The 13,444-nt window shown below is 40.4% G+C and overlaps 2 protein-coding genes across 3 annotated transcripts; both read right to left on the bottom strand.

Moving 5' to 3' along the window:
* Window positions 1-5,590: 5,590 nt before the first annotated feature.
* si:ch211-51e12.7 (collagen alpha-1(III) chain) lies at window positions 5,591-11,831 on the bottom strand. Of its 2 annotated transcripts, none has more exons than XM_031800652.1 (6): window positions 11,719-11,831; window positions 8,294-8,379; window positions 8,036-8,194; window positions 7,590-7,847; window positions 7,285-7,407; window positions 5,591-6,822 (listed from the first exon to the last, which is right to left on the bottom strand). In XM_031800652.1, exons 1-6 carry the CDS (start codon window positions 11,773-11,775, stop codon window positions 6,732-6,734), a joined length of 774 nt encoding a protein of 257 aa, XP_031656512.1. In that variant the 5' UTR covers window positions 11,776-11,831; the 3' UTR covers window positions 5,591-6,731. The 2 variants fall into 2 exon arrangements, with proteins under 2 accessions (XP_031656512.1, XP_020310922.2); XM_020455333.2 differs by lacking the exon at window positions 11,719-11,831 and adding an exon at window positions 11,238-11,455.
* A 531-nt stretch (window positions 11,832-12,362) lies between these two features.
* msgn1 (mesogenin 1) lies at window positions 12,363-13,444 on the bottom strand. Its single transcript, XM_020455600.2, has one exon. It carries the CDS (start codon window positions 12,949-12,951, stop codon window positions 12,472-12,474), a length of 480 nt encoding a protein of 159 aa, XP_020311189.1. The 5' UTR covers window positions 12,952-13,444; the 3' UTR covers window positions 12,363-12,471.

Here is a 13,444-nt window from a genome sequence, read left to right as displayed (position 1 = left end):
GAGTCTGCAGGTATACAGACCAGGAGGCACACAAAGGTATGGGTATGTTTTGCAGATCACATGTATCATCTACAGTTAATTTTGTTTTCTCTAAAACCAGATAGGACTTGGTCACAGCAGCCTCCCTTATCTCTTCAATGGAAATCCCAGAGGCCTCTACATTATTTACAAGGTATTTCTATAAAAAACATTATCAAAAGTGAAAAGTAATTTTTACATTCACCACAAAAACCAAGGTATGAATACTGCCATGTGCACATTTAAAAAAAATCTGTATAATTGCAATTTTTGGGATTCACACACTTCACCCTCCCTACAACTCTGATGAATATAACAGGAAACCTGTTCGATCTACATGCACTGCAAAATCTTTATGGATACGGAGAACATCAACACATTAACATCAACACGCCAGAGGACATACCCATTGGACATGGGGCTCGGCTGGGCGTTTACCTCATCTAAGGATTTTAAAATTCTGCTTTGCCTCTAAAATATCAATAAACACCGACAACTAAAATATTGTGTTATTATTATTAATAATAGGGGAAGAGGACGTTCAAAAATGTCCCAAAAGGGTACTTCAAAGGGTTATTTTGCAGAACCATTTAAAAAGGGTTCTTCAAAGAACTTAGAGGTTCCCTCCACAGATGCAATTTGAAGAACCCTTAAAGGATACTCCAGGAACATTTTATTTTTTAGAGTATATGACGTTACAAACTTTGCACACCTGTATTTGGAGAGTTTCTCCCAATCTCTGCAGATCCTCTCAAGCTTCCAGGTTGGATGGGGAGAGTTGCTGAACAACTATTTTCAAGTCTCTACAGAGATGTTCAATCGGGTTCAAGTCTGGACTCTGGCTGGGCGACTCAAGGACATTCAGAGACTTATCCTGAAGCCGCTCCTGCATTGTCTTGGCTGTGTGCTTTTAGGGTTGTTGTCGTGTTGGAAGGTGACCCTTCGCCCCAGTCTGAGGTCCTGAGCACTCTGGAGCAGATTTTCATCAAGGATCTCTCTGTACTTTGCTCCGGTCACCTTTCCTTTGATCCTGACTAGTCTCCCAGACCCTGCCGCTGAACAACATCCCCACAGCATGATGCTGCAACCACTATGCTTCACTGTAGGGATGGTGCCAGGTTTCCTCCAGACGCGAAGCTTGGCATTCAGGCCTTTCCAAATCATGTCCAATCAATTGAATTTACCACAGGTGGACTCCTATCAAGTTGTAGCAATATCTCAAGGATGATCAATGGAAACAGGATACACCTGAGCTCAATTTTGAGTCTCATAGCAAAGGGTCTGAATAGTTGTGGAAATCAGGTATTTCTGTTTTTATTTGTAATAAATCTACAAACATTTCTATACACCTGTTTTCACTTTGGAATTATGGGGAATTGTGTGTAGATTGAGGAGGGGAAAAAAATATTTGAACCATTTTATACTACAGCAGTAACGTAATAAAATGTTGAACAAGTCAAGGGGTCTGAATACTTTCCTAAGGCTCTGTACTGAACAAAAGTATAAACGCAACATTCAATTATTTCAAATATTTTACTTAGTTACAGTTCATATGAGGAAATGAATTCATTTTAATTAATTAATTAGGCCCTAATCTATGGATTTCACGACTGGGAATACAGATATACATCTGTTGGTCAGAAAACTAGTCAGACCATTTGCCTCATGCAGTGCGACACATTTCCTTTGCATAGAGTTGATCAGGCTGTTGATTGTGGCCTGTGGAATGTTTTCCCACTTCAATGGCTGTGCGAAGTTGCTGGATATTGCCGGAATCTGGAACACTCTGTCGTACACGTAGATCCAGAGCATCCCAAACATGCTCAAACATGTCTTGTGAATATGCAGGCCAGGAATTGTGTGCAGGTCCTTGCGACATGGGGCTGTGCATTACCATGCTGAAACATGAAGTGATGGCAGCAGATGAATGGCATGACAATAGTCCTCTGGATCTCGTCACAGTACCACTGTGCATTCAAATTGCCATCGATAAAATGCAATTGTGTTCGTTGTCCGTAGCTTATGCAGGTCCATACAATAACCCCACTGCCACCATGGGGCACTCAGTTCACAATGTTGACATCAGCAAACCGGTCACCCACATGACTTCATACACGTCATCTGCAGTTGTGAAGCCGGTTGGATGTAATGCCAAATTCTCTACAATGATGTTGGAGGCGGCTTATGATAGCGAAATTAACATTCAATTCTCTAGCAACAGCTCTGGTGGACATTCCTGCAGTCAACATGCTAATTGCATTCTCCCTCAAAACTTGAGACATCTGTGGCATTGTGTTGTGTGACAAAACTGCATATTTTAGCGTGGCATTTTATTGTCCCCAGCACAAGGTGCACCTGTGTAATGATGAGGTGGATGTATTATCCTCGCTTAGGAAAAATGCTCACTAACAGAGATGTAAACACATTTGTACATAACATTTGAGAAAAATATGATTTTTTTTGTGTATTGCACATTTCTGGGATCTTTTATTTCAGCTCATGAAACATGGGACCAACACTTTACATGTTGCGTTTGTATTTTGTTAAATGTAGTATAAATAGTATAATCTAAATCGCTGTGAATATACTTTCCAAAACCAAAAATATTGTTTCAGCTGTTTTAAACTCATGTACAAAAACAAAAGTAAAAGACACAAAAACAACATTTAAGAACGGGAAGGATAGAAATAGCTCACATAGAACAACAGCTCTACCGCTTCTTGGACTTGCTTTCAAGTAGAATGATAGATTTATAACTCACATTTCTATGTGAATTTGTAATCGCCCAAAAAGTTACATATTGCCACTTGACCAATAACAAAGTGAGTTCCAAAGCTCTTCCAATAACAGCTAGTTTTAAGTTCCCCCCCCCCCCCCCCTCACCTCTGCTTGAGAAATAGTTTTTGCTAAAAAGCTATTTCTGTCAATGAATGGAAATCTATTACAGTAAGGTACTTAATTGTTACCGAGAAATAATTTAACATTGACATAAAAACGTCTGCTTTGGGTCTTTAAATAATCTATAGACGATTGGGTCATTACGATTATGCTGAGCCGCAGGGCACCGGGTAATGGCCTGTCACGTCATCGAGCGAAAGCGGGGATGGAGGAGCGCCATTCTCAAATCGAACAATATTCTGTGCCGCTCGGTCATTTTGTCAACAAGGCAGCATGGTGCATCGTCCAGAAATATACATATTTTTCATAAAATAAATGTTTGAATTTTCTAACTATTTTTCATTGGGATGGCAGATAAATCTTTTTTATTCAAAGCGATCACTTTTGCATGGGAAATCCCAGAATCCTACTAATTACTACACGTGATTAATTACGTCACGAAATTTCGAGCCGATTGTGCGGTGGGTTTTGAAAAGGGCACCTGGCTCACGCCCGGGAGGCAGCCGGTTACTAATCCAATGAAATCTTCTTTCAGCCGATGCTAAACATGCCTACACGGCCGCGATTATCGACTCCCCCATTGACGGAACGTAACAATCAACACTTAAACCCTGTAACCCACTTAAACCCTGTAATTTACATATGGTAATCATTATTACCATAATTATCAAATTGACTAAAATCATACCTTAGTTTATGGCTCAGTGTGCTTCAGTGTCCTTTATGTACATTCATGTTTGGATGTAAGATATACCATAGCGTTGTACCTAAAAAAGGCAATTCATTACTGTATTACAAAATACATCTAAAGACAACAGAAACAATAGGCAATGTTCTCCCTTTTCCTTTCTGCCTCACCTGCTTCAAAAGAATGTAGATTGACCACGGTTTCCAGACTTTCTCTCCATTTCCATCCTGTAAAAGAGAATCTCCAAGATTCAAAGGGAGGGAGGGGAGGGATTTGGACACCAGGAGTCCCAATTTAGGGGGGGGGGGGGGGGGGGGGATTCTTGGGGTCTGTTGAATCCCCAATCTGGAGACAACAACAGTCAGTCTGTCATCATCACTGTTAAAAGCAGAGGGGAATCCAAAGGAAGACTGGGAGAGAGGGCAGCAGAGAAACACTGGTTCATAGGAAGGGGATAGAGATGTACAGAGGGGGAAAGGTGCAACACCTGCCTACTGTTTTTTTTCTGAAGCAGTGTGTGTCACAGGAGGTTGGTGGCACCTTAATTGGGGAGGACAGGCTCGTGGTAATGGCTGGAGCAGAATTAGTGGAATGTTATTAAATACAAACACATGGTTTCCATGGTGCCATTCCGAACCATTCCAGACATTATTATGAGCCATCCTCCCCTCAGCAGCCTCCACTGATGTGTGTGTACTGGATTAGATGCTGCGCTGTCCTGCTCTGTGTATACATGACTCATTGAGTATGCTGCTTTTCAGAAGTAATGCCATATGCTTGTTTTGTCAGCAGTATGTACTGTTCATTAATAATAAATGTCTATCCATATGATTGCATATATTCATTACCTTTCTGTCTGCATTACCTCTGCATTGTATCTAGGCATTGTATCGTGTAAAAACTACAAAGTCAGCATAAATCCATAACTGGATTATTCACTTTATTTGTAATATCTGTGTGTTTATCATCTTTAATGACTCGAAGGGTGGCACCAGTAAAACAGTGTTTATTAGATAACAATATGCTGATAATAAACTGTGCTTGATCTCATTTGAGTTTCAAGAGTACTGTATGTATGAGGTCGGTGTTGCACCTTTACATGCAACTGCAACAGACTGGGGTAGATTAACTAATGACAATCAAGAGAGAATAAATATTTTATGTAAAATGTTTATCAAAGATATAGAACAGTGGGTTGTGCTTGTGTCACTCAATCCCTTCTCCTGCTCTGGGATCTATGGTAGTAGAGACAAAAGCATGTTCTACATTGTGAATTTGGCCGATTACAACTCCTATGGGGGATAATGTCCTCCTTTTAAACAGACTACCATTGGAATTCTGTCTGGAAGTTGTTATTTATACGGAGGAAACATTTCAGTACGGTATATTTCTAGAGTGGAATGTCCGTTGGTCAAATCTCACCTGGTCGGGTTTGTTGGCTCATTCAGAGTGTTCCATGTGTCAAAGGCATTTCTACCGCATATAGTGCATATTACTGCATAGTTGCACTGCTTTCTCAAGTCATTTATGGTGTGCATTATTGTAGCTTTCAGCCCTCAGCGTGACTATAACATATTTTTATTTGTGTGATCATTTCCAATCTCTCCTGACCCATTTTCACTTTTACAGTTAAGACTTTCCCATTCGAGTTCTTGGTCCTCCAACTTCATCTTAGCAAATATGACAATGTGACCTTACATTCATGTCAAGGTATGCATCAGTGTTGCATTATATATGTGTATGTGTGCAGCAAAAATATAAATAGCATTAAAACTGATTCAAGAAAATGCATTCATAATGTGCTGTTTGTGTTTCAGTGATAACTCAGCAATTGTCTGAGTGGTACCATTACCATAACAACAGCAGTGTAGCCACTGTGTAACTTTATAGTATAATAACATTGTTGTCCATTCTCTTTATTAAATTACAGTCATGTTGTGTCAAGTTGACTCTCAGACTTGGACTTTAAAAAAACAATAAGAGCAGTTCAGTGAAGTTTTACTTTTATTTTTGTCCTTCACGACTACGTCATAGTTGTTACTGTTTTCCAAAAGTACATCCACAAATCCACAAAGTTATGTCAGTTACAGTAAGTATAACGTATGATAACACTTCAAAACTTAACACACTGAATAGTAAGTATCTTAGACTAAACTGAAGCAATTACTTGTTTCGTAATTTGCTTTCAAATATACTGTAAATGCTGCTAGTATATATACTATATATTTATTATATTATTTCAATATAATATTAATTTAAGTTCTTTAGTCATTCCACAATATAGATTGCTGAACACAAACATGAATTGTTCCAAATAGCAATATGCATTAACTTAAAATAGCTGCACATGAATCATATAAAAATGTCACGTAAAATAATCATGAATACTTGACATGAAAAATATTGTCTTTTCACTTAAGAAAGTGTACGTGAGTCTAAACAGCTTTCGCTGTAGTTGTGTACTGCTTGGTGAAGTTGTAATACAGAAGTATATCCATGTAACAAAAGGGAAAGTTAGGGAGGTCCAAGGTGTAAGAAACTAGTGCTAGTAACTGGTGCTTGAGGGCTGTTGCACATTGCTTTCTTTCTTTCTTTCTTTCTTTCTTTCTTTCTTTCTTTCTTTCTCTCCTTCTTTTCTTTCTCACTCACACACAATGTGTAATTTCTTTTTATTAGGGTCAGATATTCCTTAAGGTTCACAGAGTGACCACCACAAGACCACATGACATCTAAGGGATTTGAATATCAACATTTATCATCCCTTTGGGACTCTTTTTTTTTTAAATCATATTTTTATTCTCTCAATATTATACAACTTTGTCCTAATAACAAGAGCACATTTTTTTCTAATAGCCAAAGTTACAATGAAAGTGAGAATGCCTTTTTGTACTGTTAAGGTCTGAGGCATTTAAGTGTCCACTTGTTGATTCACATCTTCTCCTCTGGTATACGATATCAATATCCAGATATTTGGCTACAGGGTGTTCCATAAGGATGTTTAAAAAGGGGTCTTCTTTTTATGACACATTAAGGTGCTCTTAGCTCAGTTTAGACACCCCAGCCCAGTAGGCTCGCTGCTATAGACTGTAAAGCTCTCTGTTACTGTATTATTTTTGGGCAGGCTGCGTTAAAACCGTCGGCCACCAGGGGGCCCTGGCCACCTCTGGCCTCTGCCAGGTGGGGGATGATGAGGAGGAGAAGCTGGTCCATTGTGGTAGCTGTGTAAAAGGATAAAATCACACATTGGATTCTCGTGCTCTGCCACCAGGGTGTACACTCTGATAGCAGTGTGTACCCCCTCTCATCTCTTCCACTGCACTGGAGGGTCTCCCCCTTTCAGCTACTCACTGTGTTGATCACAAATCTCTTTCATGCACTATTTAATACTGTGGGTCCAAAACTTTGAGCAGTGTTTAAGATTTACGAGGATTTATTCATGTTTCCTTAACCTTTTTTTCCCCATTGTTATTCACCATTTGATGCTATTTGATTAACCGTACCATTGCTAGGCGCGAAGAAGATTAAATGTGATTCACATGAATTGAGAAAAAGAGTTTGGGAAATTAGAGGGCATAGGGAAGAAAGAGGAGACAAGCTGTATGTGTTATAACAGAGCTGTAGAGAAGGAGGGAGGGAGGAATGGAGTGAGTGGTTGATGTACATGTTAATAAACATCTTACCCTCTGGGGCCCCTGGGGTGGAAGTGGCGTGGGGGTCCGGGGGACATGCCTCTTCCTCTGGGGTGTGGTGGGTGCCCTCTAAAACCAGGGTGGCCCAGGGGGGGAGGCGGAGGGGGGCCGTGTCTATGGTGGGAAGGTTCAGTGATTTCCAGAGCAAGTTAAAAACACCAACTAACACCAAGGACATTATATGATTTGATTTATGATTGTTTATCAATAATGAACTGATGAACACTCTTGATAACATTGTGGATGGCAACTTATCTACTGAATGACTCGTATGTGGCTATACTGGTAGGCTTTACCTGTGCATTGGTGGGTAGGGGCCTCTCAGGTGCATGGGTGGGGGTGGAGGAGGACCCATGCCCATAGGTCCGCCTCTCCCTATAGGTCCGCCTCTCCCTATAGGACTGCCCCTTCCCATAGGACCGCCCCTCCCCATCGGACCGCCCCTCCCCATCAGACCGCCCCTCCCCATAGGCCCGGCCCTCCCCATCAGAGCGACCCTCCCTCCTCTCCTGCCCCTCATGTCTGGGTACGGCCGCATCCTCCCCATCCCTCTCCTGCAGGCATATAGAGGCATCATGGGAGAATGAGTCATTTGGTGTGAGTCAGACGCATTGGGGAAAAACAATAGAAATGTGAAAATGTATTCCAGAAATAGCACGTGAATACCTGTCATTCATTCAGCTCCCTGGCTTTGACACAACACTGATACCATCCCATGCATACAGAAGCATCAGTTCCTTACCTCATGGGTCCAAACCCATTCATGTCCCCACCCCGTCCTCTATCCCCCCTGCCTCGTTCGGGTGGGCCAAATCCTTTCATCATCAGGCCCCGTCCACCATGCATGACTCCTCGACCAATCCGGAACCCCTGGCCACGCCCTTTGAACCCACCACGACCCCTGTCGAGATGAAGAAAGGGACATACTGTAGTGTTACATTCTACATGGTAATGATGACTGATCAATAGCAGCCTGAGAAGATCTAGTCACATGACTTACCTGGATTTGTTTTCTGATATGGGCTCCTCAGATGCATTTTGGGAAGTTTCTGTGTTGTCCGTCACCTGCTCTGTATCTGCATCCATCTGATAACAAGGAAAGAAAGACATCATATGTAGTGGATTACAAAGCAATGGTTACCACAGTCTTCTTTGAAGGAAATTTGGTTACACTGTCTTAAACGCTGCTTCAAAGAGCTTTAAGACTGTCATAACAGTGACATGACAGTTGTTATAAACAGTTAGAACAGCTGATGTTAACTTACGAGCATAGTCACGACATGGATAGCTGTACAGTATATCTAGGTTTGCGTAAAGTTCAACATTTCAACCTGAGCTGGAAGCTTAGCCTTGAGCTGAGCCTATGATCCCTCCTCACATGGGATGTAATACACAGATGCCCCATACATTCTGGGTATGTTATACATTATACAACCTATCGTCATTTTGATATTGTGTGTATATCGTTCGTACAACAACACTTTTAGGACGTCATCGCCTTTAAGCTGTCATGTAATCTACCATCTGTTCAGAGTGACAGCCTTTTAACATGTTCAATTTAGGTCACATGTCGATAGGCCACACAAGCTTCTACACAATAGAGACCCTACAGGAGTCTCACACATTATTAAACTATTGTAACTGAAGCGGTGATTTCAACACTGTTGTTGGGAGGAATAGAATTTCTAAAGGATGGAAATAGAAAATACATGCTTGCTAAATACATACCTCTTCATCATCTTAAATTATTACTACAAAAATGACTACAAAGGAAATGTTACTGTATGTTACTAAACTGTATTTTTTGTTGGGTTTTTAATTTGACAGAACATGAGGGAATATGAAATATTTGAAGCAATACACAGACCACAAGAACGTCCTGTTTAATTATGTAAATGAACCTTTGAATCAGCCAAATAACAATATAAGAGGCAAAAAACAATGCGTTAAACATTATTGTATATTTCTGTCTGCTAAGTCACATTTGAGAGTTATAACTAACAGATTTCAGTGAATGAAGAAATCACGATGACACTGGAGGAAGAAAAAAGGACAAACTGATTTTTTTCAGTACTAAAACTATATAAATAAGTGAAAAAATCAATTAAGTGTTGCCTACAGCTACAAGGTAATCAAGCATGTGGACAAATGTCAGCTTCTCTCTTAGATCTGAAGATGGGGAGAGGCGGACTGATTAGCAACAGTACACAGTACAGCACAAGAGCATTCTGGGTAACTTCTGACATGATGAGTTACCAGGATCCATGTTCAGTATAGCAGAGAAACCCCCAATAATAAGACTTAAAGGTTATTAGATATCTAGATATCCATACTAAGGCTTGTGTTTATGGACTTTGGGGGAGTAAAGAGCTTGAAAGTTCCCTACTTCAGTCGTGATCCCTTTCAGTCAATGGTTGAAACCTAAACCTGGACATTCGTGGAGAGAGTGCCAGTTTATGGCTGGGCAGAGTTGTGCATTGACTGACTGAGCATGCACAAACGAACACAGAGAGAGTGAATCCTAAGCCAATGAGAGCTTTAGGAGTTAGGCACGGTGGCTGCATGGAGTGAAGCTGGGGCCAAAGCTAGCGGTCGTGAGAGATTATTTAGTGCCAAAGCTTGGGCCTATTGTAAAATGTAGCACTTGCACCCTTGCAAGGCTGGAGTGGGGGAAAGGCATGAGTGGGGTAGGCTATGGGGCAGAAGACAGGGGACATACATTTTGGGGCGGCAGGGTAGCCTAGTGGTTAGAGCGTTGGACTAGAATCCGGAAGGTTGCAAGTTCAAATCCCCAAGCTGACAAGAGGCATCTGTCAGCTCTGCCCCTGAACAGGCAGTTAACCCACTGTTCCTAGGCCGTCATTGAAAATAAGAATTTGTTCTTAACTGACTTGCCTAGTTAAATAAAGGTAAATAAATAAAAATACAGCTCATGGACAATCTGCATGCCTGGAGCTCCAGAACAGCCTGCACCAACATACAGTGAGGAATCTCGCTACTGCATTGTGGGGTGACATTTTAGAATATACCTCAAGGAGGCAAGATGTGGGGTCTTTCTGTCCAGAGGCTTGTGATATACTGTGGCAATTGTGGGAGATATAAAGCTGATAATCATAGAGTTTCTGATTTATTTGTGTGGAAATTCATCCCAATATCTTATAAATTCTTCATTAATCTGTTAATCTATCCTGCAAACACAAATTATATCCAGCATCAAAATTACAGTTGAGTTATCATCAGTAATTCAGCATTTAACTTCAGGTTATGGACACCTAGGGAAACAACATTTGTCAAAGGCAACTCCTTCAATTCAATACTAGCAGTTCAATGATTATAATTCATTACCCCTCAAAATAACTGCCACCGGTCAATAAACATGGTGTTATTTCCAACAATAGCCTACATAACTGGTTGTCATTGTTTACATGCAATAGGAGGCTATGTCCTGACAAACGTCATGGAAATATACTAAACATAGCTGCAGCTGATTACAAATGCCATTACCTACACCCACAACAATCAAGACTGACCATGAGAATCTAAAATTAATCGAAGGTTAATGTTTCATTTTTGCTTCCTACTGAAAAATGTGTATAGCCTTTATTTATTTATTTTAAATAGTGCACAATGTTCCTTCTGCACGACTTCACAAACTCAAAAAGCACAGTACCATCATCTGTGGAATGCTCACATCACTTGGTGCTTTGGTGAGGATATAAACAGGGAAATATCCTCCATTTATCAACAAAAGCTGATTAAAAAGTCGGCTACCTTTCTCATGTCTATAATCGTTCCTTCGATAAGGTTGTCTGAATCACAGTTATAACGAAACAGATAGGTGCAGTGGTTGTTCAAATCTGGATGGAAATATTAGATAAATACTGAGGTCTGGAATTAATAAATAGAATTATGTTGCTGTAAAATATGCAGAAGCAATGGCTTACCTTAGAAGACTATTGAGGTCCAGAAATACAACTTAATATAGGTACTTACTCTAAATAAAAAGAAAATATAAAAAGATTTGCAAATAAAAAATGTAAAAAAAATATTCTCTTTACCCTGTCCCTGTATTTCGATTTGAAATGGCGGCATCAACGGAACCGATTACATCTAAGGCTCAGATTTTTTGGCAAGAATACGATGTAGCGAGAGTCACGCCCACAGGAAATAGAGTCGCTTTCTGATTGGCTAAACCCGCTGTCCTTGTAATACCCGTTTTGGAATTTGCATCTAGTTATTGGTAGAGGAAACATTTATATTTCCAACCAATGTTTGGTGAAATGTACAGAAAGCTAAGACTAAAGATTAGATATACACTGAGTATAACAAACATTAGGAACACCTTCCTAACATTGAATTGCACCCCCCTCCCCCTTTTGTCCTCAGAGCAGCTACACGGGAAACTATTGAGCATGAAAAACTCACCAGCGTTGCAGTTCTTGACACAAAACACTTGACACTTACATTTTGTGTCATGCCCATTCACCCTCTGAATGGCACACATACACAATCCATGTCTCAATTGTCTCAAGGCTTAAAAAGCCTTATTTAACCTGTACCCCCCCATTCATCTCCACTGACTGAAGTGGATTTATCAAGTGACATCAATAAGGGATCAATACTTTCAGCTGGATTCACCTGTTCCGCTTACGTCATGGAAAGAGCAGGTGTTCTTAATGTTTTGTATCGTCAGTGTATGTCATGCAGACCTATGCTTTGCCTGTGTCATTTGACGAAAACATTGCAAATATATAGGACAATATTGGCGTAATACTAACCTCAAATATATGTTTGAAACCTCTCCATAGTATTTGAAGATGATGGACATCACAGAGTTAAAAGAAAATAACATTAATCTGGCCCCAAACGTGTTGTATATAATGTTTGTTTAATCCATGTCAATAATGTAAAACAAGAATAGCCTATTCACATACAAGAAAATTACATGGTCAAGTCATGTCCACACATAATAACAATTATTTACATCAGATGAGGGGCAGAACAATTCTAAATACAATATGAGAAATTAAGTTATCATCCACAATGCACCAATATCAAAATTAACAAACCAAAAATAGTTTTCCAAACACAAAAGGTTTGACAATGGTCCACACCTAATACCAAATAGTTTGGCCCCGTTACGCATCATTTAAAACGTGGCCATCTTTCAGCACATCATTACGCGTGGTTGAGGATGTCCGAAAGTTCATTTATATACTCAATGGTGTATTTGAGAGTTTGAATTTTGGTCAGAGGTTGTCCCCTTTTACTGTAATCTGGAGGCAAGTAGTCGCGGAGCTGGTGCAAAGCTTCTGCTAGGCTCCTCATTCGCATCTTCTCCCTCTCGCTCGCCTTCATGCGTCTCTTGGTCGACATCTTCGGTTTGATTTGTTTCAACGTTGCGCACGGGGTTGAGCTGTGTCCTGTTACACCATAGGATACATTTCCGAAGCTCTGATGCCCAGTTGAGCTTGAGGACATCTCGGGCGAAGAGCACATTGAATCGAATGATGATTCTGGTGATGTGGATTCAAGAGAATCATGCCCGTTCCCAAAAGCCCTTTCCTGCGTCTTCCAATCCCATTCAGAAAGCATTTTTGATGTAACAACTTCAATGTCACAATCCATGTTAGCAATATCCTCAGACACGCTCTCCATACTGTGACCTCGATGTTAGGCTATTCGGGCAGCTCCGTGGAGAGCAAATTCTGAAAAGCGGTTTGGGAAACCGTTTTATATGGACTCAGCTCTCTGTGGTTTATGAGTTCACAGCTGAAGCGAAAGTTCAAAGAAAACTCAAGTGCTAAAATGTGACTTACCCGAAGGACGTCGTTCGTTGTCACCGAGGTGCCAATAAGGTGAAATAGACGGATAATGTGTAACAGAATGAAAAATAATTAGATTTTCTTTTGTGGGAAATGGCTCTTTAGATGGGCACGACAACAATTATCAGTTTGATGTGATCTCTCTAATGAAGGAATGAAAGGAGATTGTTACATCTGGGCTTTTCACACCTCATTAACAGGATGGGCAACGTGTGTCTAGGTGTACTCCAAAATATAGAAGATAAACAGACAAATACTTTTTTTTATATACTGAACAAAAATATAAAAAGGCAACATGTCAAGTGTTGGTCCCATGTTTCATGAGC

Source organism: Oncorhynchus kisutch, linkage group LG21 (assembly GCF_002021735.2).
Source record: "Oncorhynchus kisutch isolate 150728-3 linkage group LG21, Okis_V2, whole genome shotgun sequence".
In the NCBI taxonomy this organism is placed as follows: domain Eukaryota; kingdom Metazoa; phylum Chordata; class Actinopteri; order Salmoniformes; family Salmonidae; genus Oncorhynchus; species Oncorhynchus kisutch.
This window is presented reverse-complemented; position numbering and strand designations above follow the sequence as displayed.

Excerpts from the sequence above, each read along its gene's own strand:
- si:ch211-51e12.7 (XM_031800652.1), bottom strand. The coding sequence starts at position 11,775 with ATGGGCATGACACAAAATGTAAGTGTCAAGTGTTTTGTGTCAAGAACT. Across the intron at positions 8,195-8,293 it reads ATATCAGAAAACAAATCCAG|GGGTCGTGGTGGGTTCAAAG; the intron begins GTAAGTCATGTG and ends TCATCTCGACAG. Across the intron at positions 7,408-7,589 it reads CCCTACCCACCAATGCACAG|ACACGGCCCCCCTCCGCCTC; the intron begins GTAAAGCCTACC and ends TTCCCACCATAG.
- msgn1 (XM_020455600.2), bottom strand. The coding sequence starts at position 12,951 with ATGGAGAGCGTGTCTGAGGATATTGCTAACATGGATTGTGACATTGAA.